General features: G+C 43.7%; 1 protein-coding gene across 1 annotated transcript in view; it reads right to left on the bottom strand.

The window, feature by feature from the left end:
* The window catches only part of GLRA2 (glycine receptor alpha 2), a 1,032,607-nt gene that overhangs the window by 602,721 nt on the left and 408,257 nt on the right, over window positions 1–21,629 (bottom strand). Inside the window, exon 5 of the mRNA XM_086934355.1 lies at window positions 7,089–7,171. Within this exon, the coding sequence (XP_086790481.1) occupies window positions 7,089–7,171 (83 nt within the window). The remainder of the gene's footprint in view (window positions 1–7,088; window positions 7,172–21,629) is intronic.

The following is a 21,629-nucleotide window of genomic DNA, read 5'->3' as shown; positions in this document are numbered from 1 at the left end:
ACATTCACTTAGGTAACTTTTTGAAAACATTTCTGTCAGAAGTGATGTGCCTTTTGTGCAAGGTAAATTATCCCTTGGATTTTACAGGCCTAGTTTTTTACTACAACAGGTCTCTGAGACATATATTTTCAAGTACCAATTCACATCAGACCAAAGAGGTTTTATGATTTCCTCTAGAACAGAACCATTATCAGTTCAAAGCCCCCCTTTTTGCATAACTAGTGTTCTAAGAGTGTTCACAAAGGTATATTGTTAGACTTTGCATCCTTGGTGTGGTTCTGCCCTAACCTTTTGGCCTTCAATCCTCCGAGTTTTGCTTTCTCATTTCTGCAGGCTTTAGGAATCTGCACATGTTACCACTGCCAACCAATGCTATAGTGCTTGTGTTCTCTCCTGAAAACGTGGTAGAATTGGCTTACACACAATTGGCCTATTCAATTTACATGTAAGTCCCTAGTAAAGTGGTACTACATGTGTCTAGGGCCTGTATATTAAATGCTACTAGTAGGCATGCAAGACGGATTGTGCCACCACTTAAATAGACCTTTAAACATGTTTAAGGCCTACCATTGGGCTTGTATGTGCAGGTTCAAACTGCCATGTCGACCGGGCAAAATAAACCTTTTGCCAGCCTGAAAACTTCCTTTTTAATACATATAAGTAGTGTAGGCCCTGAACAGCCCAGAAGGCAGGGTGCAGTATATTTAAAAATGTATTTTCAAAATTACATGTCCTGGCAGTGCAACATTCCTAAATGTGTTTTTCACTACTGCAATGTCTACCTCTCCCATAGGACAACATTAAAGTTGCCTCATTTCATTTAATAAGCTGTAACGTCCAATTGGGAGCAAATAGACAGGTCAAGTTTGGTGTGTAACGAATTGTAATTTAAAGCCCTCTTTAATGGTAAAGGTAGATTTTTACTCACAAGTAAGAAACTCCCACCTTCAGAAAGAAGCTGATTTCTTATCCTAACAATTTGGTGTCTGCAGCCTGATCCTGGATCAAATAATTAGGTATAGTTGACAATTGGTATTTGTGTATTGCTCCCATACAATGAGCCTGGCTATACAGATTCAGATGCCATTTCAACTCAAACATGTCATGGAATGGTGGATGTTTGGAAAAGAATGTCCTGACCCCCTCAGACCCTCAAATTCCATTGGAGACCACTAAAATCCCAGTATAACTGGTCAGAGTGAACTCTAGACCAACTACAGATTCAGTGAAGTTGATTACTTACAGAGGCAAAACAATCCTCAAATTGCAGGGGGCTTCATGCAATTTTTCTAGCCATAAACACTTTTCTCCAAAAAATCCACAAAAAAATTATTTGATAACTTGCAGATAATCAATTCAAACTGATATATTGCGACAGGGATGAACAAAATCCGCCAATCTGGTGGATCTGGCCCATTCCATATGTTCTAGGGCAGAGAAAACTATATTGACCCTAACTCTGACTCATATTGAAGGGTACTAAGCAAGGTAGCAGACAATCTGAGCAGAAATTTCACCTCAATAATATCTCTTCATCCAGACATATTTTTAACCATTACAAACAGGCTAGAAAATCGAGGGGTGGAATTGTTTGCCCCAGAAAAAGATTCTCCTCTTCCCCTGTTTTGCTCCCAGAATAGATGCAAGGAGGCCTGGGGGACAGATGCACTATTTTTTTCGCAAGCCTACCAGTCTCCTGTATGCATTTCCCTTATTGCTCTTTTACCCAAGGTGCTGAATAAAATTCAGAGGGAGAAGGATGAAGTAACGCTTATCACATCTTTCTTGTTGGAGAGACTGTGGTTTGGTTTCTTGAACTATTTGCCTCAGACCCAACTTACAATTACTTCTTTGGCCTCAGCCTCCTCTTCAGTCTCTGGTACGCTTTCGCCTAATGAATTGGAGATTTGAAGGGTAGCTCTACATCCTTTGGGGTGTTCACGACAAACTGCTTTGGATATACTGGGAAGCCATAGATAATCTATTAGGAAATCTTAAAGCAGACATTAGAAAACGAAAATGGTATAAGACAGGATTTTGTCTCATGTATTTGAGCTTATATAGCGCACAGCTACCCACAAAGGGTTTCCCGGCGCTTGCTTAGGGAACCCGTCCTGGTATTCCCCTGTGAGATAACCCCGGCAGGGAATCCACAAGGTGAAAGCCAAGCATCCCGCCGCGAGGGGCCGTTGTGGAGATAAACAAGCTATTGCCCAGAGTCGCAGAGTGTGAACCCGTGAGTTGAGAAGGCACCGGAGCGAGAATTATCGAGTCCGTGGAATTTTTGAGCCCAAGACCCGCCGAGGCGGGGAATTGAACCCTGGTCCAGGGCCGATCTCAGCTTCCGGGTCTGCCGCCTCTAACCCCTGAGCCACACTTCTCCACACTTCTCCAATGCTTCTAAAATCTTGGAATTTTTGAGCAATGGATTTCAGAAAGATATTTCTCTATCTATAACTTAAAGGTCCAATGGGTTTCTATAAAGACAATTGATAGACTTTAAAAATCTTGGCTCTACAATAGAGTTCATGGCAGGAAGACTTTAAAATCTTTTTCCGACAAAAGACCTATTATTCACTTCCCCGCTCCAGTTTGGAATTTGGCTACGATGTTAAAGGATTTACAAGTAGCATCTATTTAACCTTTACAAATGGTAGATTTAGCATTCTTAATGGCTAAGTGGTGTTTCTTTCATGTAAACAATAGCTAGGATAGATGGATACCTCAATTTGGGACCCTCATACAGGATATTTTTGCTAACATTTTTAAGATCTGGGACTCTATTCATTCCAAAAAATAACTCTAGATTTCATCTACAATAAGAGATAATCCTTCCAATTTTAATGTCAAATCATTCTTCTCTGGAAGAAAAAAATATGCAAGCCTACATTTTCATTTATTTACAAAAATCATTTTGTTTGGTTTAAATTGTACTCTTTTAGTTGCTTTGGTAAAAATGATAAAGAAAAAAAAATACACTACTGCTACCCTATGATGGTGGGTAAAGTTTACTATTGTGAAAGTTTATGAGTAGGCTATCCTGTTTTAGGTTTAAACTTATAATAACTGCTAAAACCCCACCAAAAGGGAAATAGCCCTCACCAGTGTAAACATATAAACACTGAAAAAACACCTGCACAACCACAAACTAAATGCCATTCGTAGAAAGGAAAAAGAGAGAGAGTGAAAGAGTCATTTTAAATTCTTCCTGAAGGGGCCAATACAACGTAAAATTGTTATACAAGGTAGAAGCAAGAAAGATTGGGCTAACATTATTCTGCTTGAGTTTTGCTGTTTAGGGATGTCACTAAAATATAGTTTCTTCTTCCTTTTTCTTTTTTTGGTTTTGTGTTCTTTGGTCTAAAGATGCAAGGGTCAGAAGCATGTTTTAGGTCTTGTTTAATTATTTTATAAGCTGTAGAGAAATAGGAAATATCAAAAACATATTCGATATTTTGGCTATGTTTGATTCTTTCACTGATAGGTAAAAGGATGTATGTTGTTACAACGCATGCTTTTACCATGCATGCCTTTACAAGTTTTTCAACGCAAGTCATTACAACGACTTGCGTTGGGGGGTGCTGGATAGTGAATAGTTTAATTTACTATTCCAACTCCAGTCCCCGTGGATAGTAGGGAAGGTGTTGGATAGTAAATTAAACTATTACCTATCCTACAGCGCCCCCCAGCGCAATTCGTTGTAATGACTTGCGTTGAAAAACCTGCGTTGTAAAGGCACTGCGTGGTAAAAGTTGTGTCGTAAAGAATGTTTCCCAGGTAAAATGGCTGGTTTCATAAGAATATTTCCCAATATTTATCCACAGAGAATAGGTAAAACCCCTTGATACATTAGCCTCCATTTCTAAAGAGTAAGTATTGATAGTAGGTGAATTGCCAAACACCCCAGGCTTTAAACATTCAATGCAAGGTGTAGTGACAGGTATATGAGAAATGAGGGCTGTCACCAAGCATCTGGGATTGTTGTGAAAACATGACACCAGACTTTTGGGAAACTTGAAATTCAATGCCACTTGGAATGCTGCAGCAAAAAGTTCTTACCAAGTTCAATAAAGATTGGAGTGATATTGTTTGTATTTGCAGAGATTCATCTACGTATATGAAAATGTTGTGTGATGATCTCTCAAAAGCAATACCTGAGCTGAAGTGCTTCCCTCTAAGAGATCCTTGCCACTTGCTAGCTGGTATGCTGAAAGCATCTTTACAATCTTCAGAGTTAATGAAGAATGCTATTGACCTTTTAGTCTATTCTGGTGCACTGTTTTGATATGTGCGGGAACCAAAACGCAAATATTTCTAATTTTGTGTTTTGGTTGGCATCAAAGAATAAAGTCATCCCAACTGTGCCATTTAGCTGGTGGTTGTCATTCCTAGAAGCCTTGAATGCTATATTATCCATGTGGCAATCGTTTACAGAATTTTTGTTGAGTGATGATGTGAAAGGCAAGAAATGTGAGGATCTTCGGTCGCATTTTGATAGTGTTGTGAAGAAAATCATATCCTACTGTATTCTGTATACATAATAATAACTAGAGTCTGAAAACACCCTTGTCTACCACGTGGTCAGCATAATTGGTGTATTTGTAAAATATCTCTCTGAGAGTAGGCTGGGCGACACTTTTAGTGACTTAGGCACTGCAACATGTTCCAAGTTCGAGTGCTTGCCACATGGAAAGCAAAGAAATGTTGAGGAGCAATTCAGGAAATTTAATTTTACAATGTATAAGAAATGGTTTGCAATGATGCATAAGGATATCCCTTCACCAACCACGGCATTTGAAGTCAATTAAGCCTCACTGTGGTACTCTGCACAAGTTTTAGATCCCTTCCAGAAAGGATCATTTTTTATGGGCTTTCTAAAGTGCTGCTTCATTTTTAACCACTTCAAAAACTCTGAGGGTATATACACCCAGCTCAACGCATTTGTTGCAGAACCTGTTTCAGAGAATCACAATCTTAAGGGGCACCAGTATTGGCATGGAAAGCTATCAGTGGCCAGAGTTTGCAAAGTTTCAAGTGTCAATGTTGAGAGGGCCTTTTTACAGATAAAAGTTTACATGGGAAGGAAAGAGTGAGCGCACATGACCAAAGACTCACTGAGGAAGTATTGTATGGTGTACTACAATAAGTTTGGTTTGTAAAAATGTATTTGGACCTCATATACACTGTATGTACACTGTCTATATACAATGCACTATCAGTGCAGAAAGCAAGCAATGGTGAAAACAAAACATTCCATAAACACTGGAAAAACACTGTTTTTATTATTTTTAATGGTGCGAAAATGTGTAACCACTGTTTTTAAGGTAATGAAATCACTTGAAAACACTGAAGAAAAAAAACAACAGAATATACCAAAAATAGAAACTGAAAACAGGAAAGCCTACTTATGAGACAATGAATCAAAAGCTTATTTTTGGTATTCATGCTTCCTCTACAAGAGGTGTTGCAACCTCTTGTGTCATGAGTCAAAAGGTATTTCAATAGAAAAAATATGTAGGGCCGCAATATGGGCATCATCTAATCGCTCTATAAATCTCAACTGTTTATAGGTAACATAACATAATGAATAAAGTCTATCAGAGAGTGTGCTGACCTGATAAAAAGTTGGACATGTAAATAATGTACAGTTTTAATAATATGGACATGTAATTTAGACATATTCTAATAATTCAAAAATATGGACATTTAAATAATTTATTGTTCATTAATGAAAACACAACCCGTTTTGTTCCTTCAAATACATAGGGCCTAATTCTGATGCGGTTAGGAAAGTGGTCCCACCTAGGGTCTGATTCTGATGTGGTTTGGAAGGCCTCCTAATGGCATTTTCTCCTTCCAAATCGTATCGGGAACATGTCTTCCCAATCCAGGGCCCAATTATGATGCGGTTAGGAACATGTACTCCCTTTGAAGTCAATGGGAGTCCAACTAAATTGTATCTGGAAGCATCCGGATGCATCGTATTACGTCGGCCGGACTCTCCCGATCCGAGTGTGTTGGAAACCATTTCCAAACCGCTTCGTCCGGAAAGCTTTCCAACCCGCATCAAAATCAGGCCCTAAGAAGACTTAGAGATTGCTTGGTAAATCCTGGAGTGGTTATGACTATGATGAGGAAGACTAGATGCCGAGGTAATGGCCCAATTACTTACCAGTACTCTTCAATATTCGTAGTCTTATTCTTCCACATCACAAACTAAATATTTCGCCACACTATACCAATTAATGAGGCATATTAAATGTATTGGTTCTTCAGAAATTTACATAATGGGAACATCAGTATTATGGGTAGGAGACTGGAGAGTTATCTGGTGTAAATACAATAAAGGAAGGACTAATAAAAAGTTTTTCTTAACAAAGATGAAAGTATAAATATAGAAGAAACTAAGGAGCTTAGTAGAACAGATGTTTTGCGTACAAAGTTGTTATGACTGTCACAAAGAAGACTCAGATTAGTAATAATGAAGATTACGGGTAAGTAATCAGGCCATTCATAAGAAGGCATGTTGAAGGAAAATATAACTTTACCTACACAGAGCCAAACAGCTTTCTGTAACTGTACACTATGGTGGCACATTTTTCCAATATCCAGCATGCCCAACTGTCATGTATGTTAGGCACATAACATGTGTCTAATGTCTCTGGACTACTTTTAAACTGCATCCCTGTCAGAGCTTAATGATTCTTAATGGAGCCATACATATGTGAGATTTGTAAATGCACACATTGCAGCCCACTATGATATTTAACTTCCACGCCTCTTGCGCATTTTCTCCTTCAATAACCATGGTCTTACTGAAAAGTTAAACAAGCCAATTGGGTAAAACCAACACACAGCACATGTTTAAGAGAAAAGCAAGTACTCTCTGCCATAGTTCTTGGAGTCCTAAAACTCTAAATCAGGCCCTGTATTTTTCACAGTAACAAATCAAAGCACGATTTGGGAATCTACTAGATTCATTTAATATTTCCACTAATCTTCTTTACATCAACTATTGTACAATACGTCCTTTTGCAGTACCATGTAGATAACAAAGAACATCTGAAAGTTGTTACGCAGGTACTTACAGCTCTCCAGTTGCATTGCACATGTCTGTACGTCCATGGGAAAGTTTTTCAAGTCCATTGGACAGGATAAAATTAACGTCAGCCTAGAGGAGGAGAAATGTAAAATTTTGGTAAAGAACAAGAGTAAAGAGTGGCCTGAATAGTGGAATCAATGGTTCAAACATGCTTGTAACCACACAGATACGACATTCAACAAGAGCTTGCTTCGATCTTGCGGTGATATTGAAAACATTAAGTGAAACTTGACTTAAAAGGCACCGTCCTGCAAAAACAAAATAGGAAGGGAGGTAGTGTTGCGAAGATCTTATTATAATAGATTATAATTATAATTATAATTATAATATATTATAATAGCTGTGACCACGCCAACGACTCAAGGAGTTTTCAGATTCTCAACACTTAAGAAACGCCAGTGCTTAAATTTGTAAAAAAAAAAATAATAATAATAAGTTCCCGGCCCCTTGCCAGGAGCCCACTGCAGCTACCACCACCTATTGCCCCTGCCAGCTCTGGCATGGGCAGTACCAATACACCTACTAAACTTTGTACTCCTACAAGTGTTGACAATTAAGACTATTCCAGATCACCCTGAGCTAAAAGAATGGCTTGCGTAGCAGGCATTAGTCATTTTTATTGTATATTGAATCATAAAAACAACTGTTGGTAGGTTCATTTCAAAATTAGACTGACAACGCCACCATGTGGCAAACCTTTATAAGTGCCGGTAGAGACAATTAAGTGCTGGTGCTAAGCACAGGAAGCAACCGGTTAAAATAAAGCACTGGGTAAAGCTGTTGCATCCCAAGGCTATTTGTTAAATACATATAAACATTTAATGCAACTTGTTTAACTGGAATCCACACATGTGGCATATAAAATTGGTATAAGGCTTAATTACTATCTGACTAAAGTTGCACGTAAGTGCATTTCAAACAAGTGCACAATGCTATCATGCAACTGCTTCTCTAGTTTTCCTTAGGAGCGAGAAGCAAGCAGCTCATCCTATCTGCTCCATATGCTTTCAGATTTGTGGTAGTTCAACATTGTGCAGTGAACCCATCTCTCCAATGATGTCAAAGCACTGAGTTCGGGTAGCCATTTATTATCACTGGCAGACACATTCCATACCTTCTCTTGATATGACCAGGGGCTGGGCTCCCAAAAAGTTAATTAATATATGGCCTTATGTATAAAAGAATTTACATTCACCAAATCAGTGCAAACGAGTTTGTGAATGCAAAATTGCATTTCACCACATACAAAGCTGTAAAAGTACACAAAGTCCAAAATTAGGGCATGTTTGTGCAGTGGCGCCCGTGCACAAAGTGAAAAGTCAAGAGCTGCCACAAAACCATGTAGCAGTCAGCTACTGAAATGTACAAAGAATGCAAAGTTTGTGAAAGGTGCCACAAGAGCAAACTTTGCTCCAGTCCAACTTATGTTCATACAATGTGAGAAGTGTTAACGAAGGCCCTCTTTTAGGCATTTTGCAGCATCCATCTTTTGCCGTGAGGCATTCTCAAATCCATTACAGCGTACTGGGACTATTCCAAAAAATACGCAGTTTGCTGACTTTAGAAATACCAGTGTGTGGGAATCAGTTTGAGACTCATTGCAAAACGTTGCAGTTGAACAGGTACAGGGGTTGCAATACATCCTAACGTGAGTGATGAGATGGTGGTCTGCTGTGGCAAGCAGGCCTCAATCCTATCATTTTGCAATTTTTTTCCAGTGAGTTTCAAACCAATTCAAACAGACGTTGTTAATCAGGGCTGATTGTGCCTTTTTGCAAAAATTGTTAATTGGTGCCGATTATAGCTTTTTACAAAATTATCCTTTGCGGTGGTAGGGCTTTGAGGAACCCTAAATCCTCAATGGAGAGACCGGTCCTAGCTTATTGAGCTGTGACCAGTCTACTTTGAGCATGCGGCTGGACGTGTTCCATCTCTGGCTGCCTGCACTGCTGCTTGGAGAAGCTAGGCATAATCTAAAACAAAATATGTGACTGATGTGATACTGTTCATGAGACCGTAGAAGAATTTAATGAGACGATTCTATACAATATTGAAAATGACAGATGAAGAATATGTTTGTAAACAACTCTCCTCACATGATTACTTGATATAGTGGCTGAATAGATATTGTACGTTTTGTGTGTATTTTTTATCCATGTGTTTGTAGAGTATGTGTGTGAGCACATGTGCAGATTAGCTTTTGAGTTCTTACTATGTTTTGACCAAGTCTAGTAGTGAACAAGTAGTGAACTACTTTTGTTTAATAATTGCTGTCAAAACACTATTTTGCAGCCTTGTTTCTCTAACTATAACAAAGTGCAATGATTAGCCTTAGATACCGTGCACAAACTAAGGATTAAAATGTATGGCATGCATAAAGCCAGACTTCAGCATTTAACCATTGATGGAAGAACAGGCATTTACATTAAAACTAATAAATATGTGGATTTGTAAATAAGAATCGGAATGAGAAAATGAGCACAACCTAACAAATCAAAAGATTATCACACATTAAAGTTTCAGAAGAGTGCCTGCACTATGAAGAGATGCTACGAACTCTTATTCTAACACCTGTATTCACTTAGGTATATAGCGATTGTTTTTAATTCTGTGTAGTGCAAACCAGAGTTCTAACACTGGATATTGTAATTTGAGGCCTTGCTAACATTATTTGATTAAACTTGGGTTACTGGTTGACTAAAATATCCTTGCAGCCTTTGCACTGTCTATAGGCACTGTCTATAGTTTTGACGATATGTAGCCTTTTATATAAAATGGAGATAGATAGTTTGGGATTTTACGTCATTCATTTGATCTGTTTGTGAACCAAGAAAATCTTTGTCCTATAGATGTTGTTATGTTATGTTATGTTAAAAGTATTTCTTAAGCGCACTTACACCAAGCGGTTTCATGGCGCTGAGAGAGGAACTGTGGCAGTGAGAGTCTAGGAATGTTATGCGTAGGCTTGTGAGAACAGAAGAGTTTTCAGAAGAGTTCTAAATTTGGTGTAACATGTTACCAGTCTCAGGTCATTGGGAAGAGAATTCCAGAGACGGGTGGCTACAAATGAGAACCACAGACCTCCATGTTTTTTCCGTCTGAAAGTGGGAATGGTGAGCAGGTGAAGGTGAGAGGACCGGAGTTCACGTGACGGGGTATAACGTTGAAACCAGGAAGAGATGAAAGCAGGGGCTTGGCCAGGAAGGGCTTTGAAGATGGTCCAGCCTAATTTAAAAACACAGCGTTTGGCTACCGGAAGCCAGTGCAGGCTCCTCATCAGAGGACTAAAGTGTTGGTGCTTAGGTTGGCGGAAGATGAGCCTAGCTGCCTGATTCTGCACAAGTTGCAGGCGATGGAGTTGATAAGCTGGGATGCCAACATAGAGGGCATTCGCGTAGTCAATGCAGGAGGTAACAAGGGCCAAAATAACAAGAGTGAGGGCTTCTTTGGTCAAGAATCTACAGATTTTACGGATTCTGCAGAGGTGAAAGAAGCAGGAAGAGACCACTGCGTGGATTTGGGGCTTTAGGGACAGATCGCAACAGATGATAACTCCAAGGCTCTTTACAGAGTTTAATGGGTGAGGAGGGTTGCCTAGTGATGATGGCCAGAAACTGGGATTCCAGGGGTTGGTTGAGTTTTAGTTGGCTGTGTTACATCCATTCACTAATGAGAGTCATAGTGGTTTGAAAGTTACTAATGGATGTTTTGGAGGAATCTATGTTGAAGACCAACTGAAGGTCATCAGCAAAATTGAAGATTGTGGCAGGACCGTTGCGTAAGGATACAATCAGAGGTTGCATGTACAAGTTGAAAAGCAGGGGTGATAGGGCAGAGCCCTGGGGAACCCCACAGGTCAGTGGAGTTTTTTCTGCTGAAAAGTTATCCAAGCGGACTGCCTGGGAGAGCCCTTCAAGGAAGGAGGTGATCCACTTTAGAGCCATGCCCTGGATGCCGGTGTTGCTGACACGGTCGATCAGAAGTTCATGATCGACGTGTCAAAAGCCGCTGAGAGATCTAAAAGCACCAGGGCCTGGGTGATGTTTTTGTTGGCTCTATTCCTGAGCTCATCCATTACTGCCAGGATGACCGATTCTATGGAGTGAGCAGGCCTGAAACCTGCTTGCCGGGGATCAAGAAACTGGGAATGCTCAATAAATGAGCTGATGCAGTTCGTAACATGAGCCTCTAGGATTTTGCTAAGGTAAGGGAGCAGAGAGATGGGACGAAAGTTGCTAAGCACCGAGGGGTCTGCATTGGTTTTTTTTAGTACGGGAACGACTATGGCGCATTTAAAGATGTCCGGGACAACACCTGTTTTAAGGGATTTATTAAGAAGTTAGAGAGGCGGATCAGGGCAGGTAATGAAGGCCTCTTTCAGGATGTGCAAGGGGCAGCGATCGTTTGAGGAGCCAGATCTCACTCTGTTTAGTAGGGTCAGGAATTCTTCTCTAGAGATTAGGGGGATTTGATTGAACGTGAAAGGGTTTTTACAAGTGGCGGGGAGAGTGGAAGGGGAAGTGGGGGTAGGGATATTGTTCTTGATAAGGGTTATTTTGTCTATAAAGAATTAATGTAATGAATCACATAATGTTTGTGAGGGCACAGATTTTTGAGTAACCCTATCAGGTTGAACAAGCTCATTGACGATTGAGAAGATGTCTTTAACCTTCGTGGAAGAATTCGTAATTTTTTGGGAGAAGTAGACAGATTTGGCCTGGAGAATGGAATCTTTATATTTTTTTATTAAGGTGACATAAGTCGCTCTCTCCTCAGGTGCATAGGCTCTGCGCCAACTGCGTTCTGCCAGCCTAAGTGCTAGTTTTTCTTTTTTTAAGGCGTCAGAGAACCAGCGTTGGGCGTCATGGAGGCGTTTAAGTGAAATTTTTTTCAAAGGCGCTACCTTGTCACTGGCCACGTCTAGCCAGTGGTCAAGGCTGGAGGCTTGAAGTGAGATAGGGGCCTGTTCTGAAGGGGGGGTGGTGGCTGTTAAGATTGTGTGGAACTCGTCCAGATTAGCTTGATTCCAGTTTCTGGCCAGGAGTTTGCTAATAGGGGGCGAAGGTGTAGGGGCAGTATAGGCTGTGGTAAAAGAGATACAATGGTGGTCCGACCATGTGCAGGGGAAAACTTAAAGTGATGTGATATCTAAGTTAGAGGTCCAGACTTGATCAAGAGTATGCCCCTTGGAATGGGCGGGCTGGTGCACGTGTTGGGAGAAGTTCATGCACTGTAAGCCTTCTGTGAACTCAACCGAAATGGAGCTCTCATGAGTATCAGAGGGCCAGTAGTTGAAGTCAGAACACGTCTAAGTGGATTTTATCTAGTACATTGTTTGAGATGTATTTAACAAAGTATGTCATGCAGTGGTGTCAGGTGTTTTGGCCCATGTGCCCACCGCATACCTGTAGGGAACACTGTATCAGAGCATACTTACATTCAGCAGCTGTGCAGTTGCACATTGTGTTGCTATGCACCACAACTACTGTTGGATCTGCTCACCCAAACAGTGCAATGATCTTAAATGCTGTTCTTTCAGGGTGTGAAGAGAAGCCCCACGCTCAACCCTGATAGAGTTTGAGCTTTCAGACAAACATGGGTTCTGCTCCACAGGGTCCTTGAAACCCTCGATGGCCACTTCTAAATGTCCCTTCACAGGCTGTGGGGTTGTTATTCTCAATCTTCATCACTATCCACTGGCCTGGCATTAGGCGTGCCTGGTTTGCATGAGGCAATCTCCAATAAAAATAATAATAAGGTGGGGGAGCAAAAGCAGACCTGAGGTCTGTGTGTACAGAGCCACACATTTTATTGAGTAAAGCCTGTTATTCATTAAAAGTTTGCATTTGAAATTTCAACCGAAATGAGACAACCAGATGTTAATACTCTAAGGTAAGAACAAAAAGTATGAGGGAGAATGAACAGTTTTGCAAGTGCCTTTTTTGAGAACTAAGGGTCCCATGTAGGTAATTAGAATTTACCGATTCGTAAATACCGAATTTTACTTATTCGGTATTTACAAATCGGTAAATACTATGTAGGTATTTTTACCGAAATACTTACAGAATCGGTAACATTCGGCAATTACCGAATCAGTATTTACAGATTCGGTAATTGCCATTGATTACTATTCGGTAATTTACAGTATCAGTAAATTTACCGATTCGGTAAATTTACAGATTCGGTAATATTTTGGCCCCCTACATCTGAAACTCCAAATACCGGTCGGTAACGGCCGAAATCGGTCGTTACCGACCGGTATTTGGCCACCTACATATGGCCCGAAGGGGCATATTATCAAGAACAGCGTTAAAATTATAGCCGCTTTAGCGGCAGGAAACTGGCAGTTTCCTGCTGCTCAAGTGGCAATAATTTTAATGCCGTTTCTTGATACTATGCCCCTAGTTCTTTCTGAGGTGCGCCTATTAGCCAGCATCTTAGCCTTAGACTTTAAGTACATTATGTCTATGATGCTAATGAACCCTTGAGTAAAGCAGATTATTAATTTCTCCTTCCTATAAACACCAGTTAGACATCTCAGCTATCTTTCTTAAAATCCTACTGTCTCCCATAGAATGAACATGTTTAATACAATTCATTCTACTCCTACATAGATTGTAATATCTAAAACCCGGTAAAGAGTTCATTACAGACCACCTGATGACACACTTCCAAATTTAAAATGTATAATCAAAAATCTAACCAATTGAAAGTGAAATTGAGGACATAACACAGAGTAATTAAAGATTTAGATTCTTATGTTAGGTGTATGGAGGGCTTGGATCTCTCCGTGAACACCTCAAAATCTTTTGTGATGGTTGAGGGTGCTAAGCTCACTTAAACCAAGAATCATTATTGCCCTAAAGCTAAGGTCACTCAAGCCTGTTCTTTCAACTATATGGCCATCTTGTTAGATAATAAGTCCTCTTGTGGCCCCTCCTCGCAATCGAAAAGGCTCACTTTAGCCAGACTGTGTCCTGGATTTCATTCTAAGCATGGGAAAGAAAACTGTAAAAGAATTGATTCATTATTACAAGGCTAAGTGTGTTTCAGCTACCTTCAATGGCAATGATATCTGGGGGTATCCTGATTGAGGTCCCCTTCAGTTAGAGGAAAACAAGTTTCTTAGGTGGTTGCTGGAGTGCCCCAAAAATCACCAACATTTGTGGTACATGAGGAACTTGGCCTCAAACATATCTTGGATATTGTCAAACTCATGCCCATACTATGTTGGCTCTCAATATGGTATACGAGTGAGCAAACTCTTAATAAGCTGATTATACAGGATTATCTTTCTTCAGACATCTCTAAAGCAAGTCCATGATTGTGTTACATCCAGTCTGCCCAAGCCTTTTCACGTAGCCTGAGGATATTGTTAAGGCTGACTACCCGTGGGTCAAACAGAATTTTCTATCACAGCTCTCTGCTCTCAAAAAGGACCAGGAATTGTGCAAACCAGCTGTCCCGGCACACTGTTCGATAAAAACAATTAGTTCCATAGAACCATACCTGACCTTGGTTAACAAAATCTACCATTTCAGCTTTTATCCAGGTTTAGGTTGAATTCCTTTCTTCCACTGGTTAGTTTTTCTAAAGGTTGGGCTGTAGAAGGCTCTTTAGGCCGTTGTGAGTGTGATAAAACTTCGGCTCAGTCCATGATACACGTTGTAATGTACTGCAGCCTATACAATCTTCTGTGGAAAAGGTTTTTAGTTCCCATTCTGAGAAAGGCTCAGTTTCAACCAGTAAGGCCAGCAATGGTGTTCCTCTCTACGTTGGGAGAGATGCGCACCTGTGTAAACATGGGTACTTTTTTAAGCAGTATTGTTCAGTTTGGAGGGGCTGGGTCTTAATTTGTCTACACTAATTGATTGTATTTTATTGCCCGTCCATCAGCTCCATATATTGAATCTATTTTCTTTTTACTGATATATGCAGTAACTGTACTTGTTTTATCACTTACGTTTTGTGGATTGTGGATATGTTATCTACCTGTGAATGGACTTGTATGTTTCATGAGATTGTATTCATTTTATATCTTTTATGGGTATTTATTTAACGGAATAAAGAGACTTTACTACTCCTGCTCATTCAATTCATCCCACTCCTGGAGAGATAGTAAAATCTAAAACCAGGTAAAGACTTTATTACACACCACTTGATGACACATTACCAAATTTCAAACATATAATCAAAAATCCAACCAATTGAAAGTGAAATTGAGGAAAAAATACAGAGCAATTGGAGACTGTTTACATGCATCTTCCCATATACCACAAAACCCTTTGCAGCACTGTAATCACATATTGGTGTCTTGTCAAAATACGTCCAGTGAATTGTTTCAGGTTTGCGACAGTGCACTCACTCAAATTCAAAGCTTTCTCAATCAGCCCCACTCAGCCCATAAGTAACAAAATTGTTGATTTCTTCAACAAAAACATTAATTCAAAAAGAAACAAAAGTACGGTGAGTGGAAAGTTGAAATTGTCCCGCTTCCCCCAATCAGTGTCACATTTACATACCTAATCACCTCTTACCATCATCAAGATTACCTGTTGAAGAGGTTACCAAACTTGTGCATACAGGTTGCTCTTTTGATGTCACACAAGAATGGAGCCAGACAAATTTGTACCATGCATCCTAACCAACATACCTTAGTCAAGAAAATGCCCTCTCCACCCCCTTTAATAATAGACAGCACAACTCTGTTGCTGAAAATGTCTAACACAAACCCTAATGATTCAAATAGTAAGAAACATATCTATATATTGAGTGGTTAGGACATTACTTAAGAAAATTGTTATTGGAGGTGTTGTTGTTCTGAAAGTGGGTTATTAAGAGTGGTAAATATAAGTCTACCACTGGTGATAAGACCATTAACACAATATAAGGCTCAGTATAAGTTTTAGAAAATTATTTCCATGATCAACCCATGGTAGCTTGTCTGCAAGCAGGCAGGCTTAACTTCAAAGACAGGTATGTAAAGCATTTAAAAAGACCAATTCAGTAAATAATTGAGACACGACACACAATAAAATTCCAACACCAATTTATAAAAAGAGGAAATATTTGTATCTTTAAAATGACACTAAAACAAAAAAAAAGCCTAGGTAGGGAACCAGAGATATGAATTTTTAAAGATGTAGCACTATATAGCAGGCGCGGTGCGCCCATTGGGGCGTAGGGGCGTAGTCCCACTAACCCACATGGACCCACCGTCACGTCGTCAAGAGCTGAGAGCACCAGGGCACACTAAAATATATTAAAGATCTTCAATCTAAGCGGCAGCGCCGCAGCGCTACCTCCCGGGAATCCAGGAGAAACCCTCTGTGCGCAGGGGGGCTGGGCTTGCTGCAGCTTGAGTGACAGTCACTCAGCTGCAGCAGTACTGCGCATGTGAATTTTTGTGCAGAAACCTGCCCAAGCATGCCCATACAGTGTACCTGCTTAGAGAGAGAGACCAGGGGGTGCTGCTTTAGACGGGCTGCAGCCCCCGGGGTTGCAAAGTGCGACAGGGCGAGTAGTTAGTGTGCCCCTCTAGCCAATCCTGGCACTGCATGCAGCTCCACGATTGGTTGGTCCACCACGCAGAAGAGCTGGCAATCCATTATTGGATGCCGCGCGAGGGTGGTAGCACAGCCTCAGCCACACACTGCATAATGGCCAATCACTGTGTGACTTCATGTGAAGCCATGCAGTGATTGGCCATTTTGGGCCGCGCACGCCGCTGTGACGCGGTTCTTCTCAATCTCTAGCCTGGGGCTCCCTCGTGCGCAGGCAACAGACCGTCTAACTCCCGCCTCACCGTCACATCGACTTTCTGTGCCTGCCACTGCCTGCCCTGTGTTGTTGTTGTCGTGCTCCGTGCTAGGTCCCGGTCGTGTACACTGTCTGTCAGGTAAGGCCACAGCGCATCATATGATGATGAATACAGTACATTCCGTGATTCCGGACCGTTTAGTAAGACAATATATCTGTACTGGCTCCTCAGTAGGCCTTGTCGATGGTACATGAACCGATCCATCAGCAAACGCTACGTACTGAAGAGGCTCAGGCTGCTAATCCGCCGAGTGACCAGACCGCAAACACATGAACAATTATGCGCAAGGGCCCCGTCTTACTGGCTTTTCTTGCAACATTTTCCTGATGACGTCTTCCGAATAATTATCTAGATGAAGATTTATTTTTTGAGAGGGGTGCTCAAAAATGTAGGTAACTACTGGAAATCAAAAAAAAGAAACTCGGTGTGTGTAGTGAGGGTGTGTGGGTAGGCCTAAGCGGCCAGCTATGGCCACGTGCGCAGGGGTGGTAGCGCGGAGCATCAGCCAGTAAACCACACACTCGTCTCAGTCGGAAGTGACGTGCCCGAGCGCGCGTCCTTCTTTTATTGGACCCCGCAGGCCACGCCTGGCCTGCGGATGCGTGGATGCGTACGTGCGTCTGCTAGAGTGCTAACCGCACTACATCTCTACCCAACTCTAAACAAATTCAAAACTGTTCAACAAAACTGTTCATGAGAGTTCACAATAGAATGGTGTTACTTGCGTGCCCCACGGTTGCTGGGTTCAGGGACTTAGTTGACAGACATAGTCATTGAGTCTTTGGTTGGGGCGAGGGTTGGGCCTCAGGCTGTAGCGGGGTGTGCGGCCCGATCCGCGATCTCCATCGTGGGCTTGATTCCGGACGGGGGTGGAGCAGGTTGGTGTCTCGAGCTCTGGTGTCGGGCCCCCGGCGTCTGCTGCGGAATCGCTCACCGCTTCTGGGGCTGCTGCTCCAGGTGTTTCGGTGGTTTCCCCCTGGACTTCGGCGCTTGCACTGCCAGCAGGAGTGATTACCTTAAACCAGGACGAGTTCCTTGATACTTCTTCTCCGTCTTTGCTGGCGGTCACCATTGTGCCCTTCGTGTTGGTGACTGTCCACGGCCCTGGTTCATAGAATGTCCGAAATTTCCCCCCTGGGCGTCGATTCTTGATAACGACCTGGTCTCCTCGGTGCAGCTGTCTTGGGGTGGCCTTGCGGCGGTGACTCATTCGCATATTGTTCGTGCACCGACGTCTTTGCGCACGCTCCTGTACCTCCTTCGTCTCCCTATCTTCCGGCATTGGTTTCGGCGGCATGGGGAGGAAGTCTCTACGTTGGCCTTGAAACATCAAGGACCATGGGCTTCTCAGGGTGGTGCAGTGGGGCGTTCCGCGGTATTCTCTTAGAAATTCATGCAGTCTCTGTTCGGGGTCGGCCTCTTCGACCACCGCGATCCTAAACATTTTATTAAGTGTTCGCATGAACCTCTCCACCTCCCCGTTGGCTTGTGGCCACTGGGGAGTGATGCGCCGATGGGTGATGCCTCGAGTTTTCATGAATGTGGCAAATTCCGCTCCCTGGAAGGGTGGGCCATTATCGCTTTTAAGTTCACCTGGCAGGCCGAATAGGGAGAATATCTTTTCTAGGGCTGGCCCCACGTGTACGAATGCCGTGGATGGTATTTGCTCCACGAGGGGGTATTTGGAGTATGAGTCTATGACTACCAGAGTGTGTCCCTCTCCGGGGAAGCTTCCAAAGTCCACACTAACCTTTTCCCACGGAGCCGTGCATGCCTCCTCCGTGATGATGGGGACTGGTCGTTCCGGGTCGCTGGTTAGTTGGCAGGACATGCAATTCTTGACGTACTCATCCACGGTGCTTTCCAGTGCGGGGAACCACACCTTCTCGCGCATGCGCGCCTTCATCTTGGTGACCCCTTGGTGACCCCCATGAGCAAGCTGGGTGGCCCGGTGTCTGAGGCGCCTTGGTATTACTAGACGCGCTCCTCTCAAGAGTGTGCCCTCCTCCGTGGCGCTGAGTTCATGGCGGATTTGCCAATACTTCGTGAGAGCTGATTTGTCCGCCGCCGTCCAATTTGTAGGGGGTCGGAGATAGTCCGTCCAGGACCCTTCTTGCACCGCTTGCAGTGACCGCATGTAGGGAAGGTCTTCCGCCGCTGCCTCCTTGATTTCCTCTAGAGTCATGCACTGGGGGCAAGATGTGAGAGCCACCCAGTGGACATAGCCGTCACACTCCTCATCGGTCGCTGCCGGTTCTCGGGGTAATGGATGTCGTGATAAGTAGTCGGCTGGGTTTTTGGCTCCAGGTCTGTAGATAACTTCCATATCATATGTTTGGAGCTGGATCACCCACCTCTCGATGCGTGGCGGTGGATGGGGAGCAGTGCCCTTGAAGAGTGGCACCAAGGGTTGATGGTCGGTGACCATAACAAACGATTGTCCGTGCAGATAAAGGTAAAAATGTCCACAGGCCCATTTAATGGCTAAGGCCTCGCGTTCTATCTGAGCATATCTTGCCTCAGTGGGAGTTAGTGCTTTGCTCGCGAATGCTAAGGCCGTCCATTTCCCTGGTTCGTGTTCTTGTGTTAGAACTGCCCCAAGCCCTACGGGGCTGGCATCTACGATTACCTCGGTCCGCTTAGCTGGGTCGAAGTACGAGAGGGTGGCGTTCTCTAGAAGGGCCTCTTTTATGCTCCGGAAAGCGTCTTGTTCTTTGGGGCCCCAAGCCCAGGCGGCATCTGCCTTCGTCAATGCTCGGAGAGGCTCGCTGCGTGTGGCCAGGCCTGGGATGAAGCGGCCACAATACGTGGCCATTCCGAGGAAGCTCCTCACTTCCGTGGGCGACTGTGGTGCTGGGGCATCTTTGATGGACTTCGATTTCCGCGGGTCAATCTGGACTCCATCCTGGTTAAATACATAACCAAAGAACTCAATCGAAGGCTGAAAGAACTGGCACTTCTCCTTGTGGAGTGTTGCTCCATGTGCACTTAGTCTCTTCAGCACATCACGTAAGTGCTTGTAGTGTTCGGAGGCCGTGGCGGAATGGATGAAGATATCGTCGCTCACATTGAGGACCCCCGGCAATCCAGATAGCAGCTCCCTGATGGTGTTCTGAAATACCTCTGCGGCCGAGGAAATTCCGAAGTTGAGGCGCTTATACCTCCGGAGGCCCAGGTGTGTGCTGAACGTGGTTATGAAGCGGCACTCCTCGGCGAGGAGCAGTTGGTGGTAGCCCGCATTAAGGTCGATCTTGGAAAACCACCTCGAGCCATTCACGTCTGCTATGATGTCATCCATCGTTGGGGTCAGATGTCTCTCCCGCTTGATTGCAGTGTTCGGCAGTCTCATATCGATGCATAGCCGGACCTCGCCCGGCTGCTTGGGCTTCTCGACGATGACCATGGGCGACACCCACGGGGTGGGCCCTGTTACTTTTTCGATGACCCCCAATCTTTCGAGTTTCGCTAGTTCCTTCTCCACCAGCGGCCGCAGGTGAAATGGGATCCTCCGATGGCGGAGGGCGGTGGGGGTGATCGTTTTGTCGATATGGAGCTTTATCGGTGCACATTTGATGCATCCGAGACCCTTGAACAGCTCGGGGAAACGCTCCAGTAGTTCTTCTACCTGATGGTTCCGGATGTGGTTGGCGAAGGCAATTAGCTTCAGGTCCTCCGCCGTGTGGCTGCTTATTAGCGTGTCGGCCTCTCGGTCAATGATGTGGATTGTTGCGGTTACTTCAACTTCGTCGGCCCGTATGGGTGTGACGATTTTCCCTTTCAGAGGGAGGGGGGTGTCTGCGCCATATGCAAATATCTTGGTCTTGGAGTTTAAGACTTCCGGGCGGGGGCGCAGCTTGTTGAATTCTTGTAGGCCCATAACGTTGACGGTGGCCCCCGTGTCAATAACGGCCTTCACCTCACACTCTCCTACTTGGATCACGCATGTCGGTTGTGGCCGCCGTCTGATCTTTAATTCTCTGGCAAAAGAAACTACATACGCCTCCTCCTCATCCTCTGAGTCCGATTCAATCTGCGATGTTGGCAGAAATTTGTCTGTTCTGCCCGGGGATGAGTCTGCTACGGATAGTTGGCGAACCGCTTTGGTGGCTGTCCATGACTTCTGGGAGTTTGGGGGTTTGTTCCTCCTACGGCAAACCGCTGCAAAGTGATTTGGAATCCCGCAGCTCCCACAGATTTGACCTTGGGCAGGACAGTCTCTGGCCGCATGGGGTTCGTGTCCACAGTACCCACACCGGCCCTGTGGTGCGTCTCGCCAGGCTCCCTTTCTTCCTGGGCCACGTGGCCGTGACCGTATAGCATCAGCCCGCTCACTCTTGGTCGTTTCCGGTTTGGCGGGAATCTTGTGCAACGCTTGCTCCATGGCCGTGGCCCTGGCGTCTGAAAGTTCATGAGCTCTGGCCAGGACGAGGATGTCCTCTAGTGAGATCCCAGGTTTTCTCAGGATGTGGCCCCTCAGAGTTTTGTCCCAACACCCTTGTATTAGTTGGCGCCGGATGGCCTTGGGCTGGTCTCCGTCCGTGGAACTGGCCAGTTCTCGGACCCGAGTGTGGAATTGGTCCATGGATTCGCCTTCACGTTGGCGGGCTTGCCCTAGCTTGAAGACTTCAAAGTCTACATTCAGTTGAGGGTCAAAGTGATTGTTCAGGGCGGTGACTGCAGCAGCATACGTTGTCACCCCCGCCGAGT

The sequence above is a fragment of the Lissotriton vulgaris genome, chromosome 8 (genome assembly GCF_964263255.1).
Source record: "Lissotriton vulgaris chromosome 8, aLisVul1.2, whole genome shotgun sequence".
NCBI lineage: Eukaryota > Metazoa > Chordata > Amphibia > Caudata > Salamandridae > Lissotriton > Lissotriton vulgaris.
This window is presented reverse-complemented; position numbering and strand designations above follow the sequence as displayed.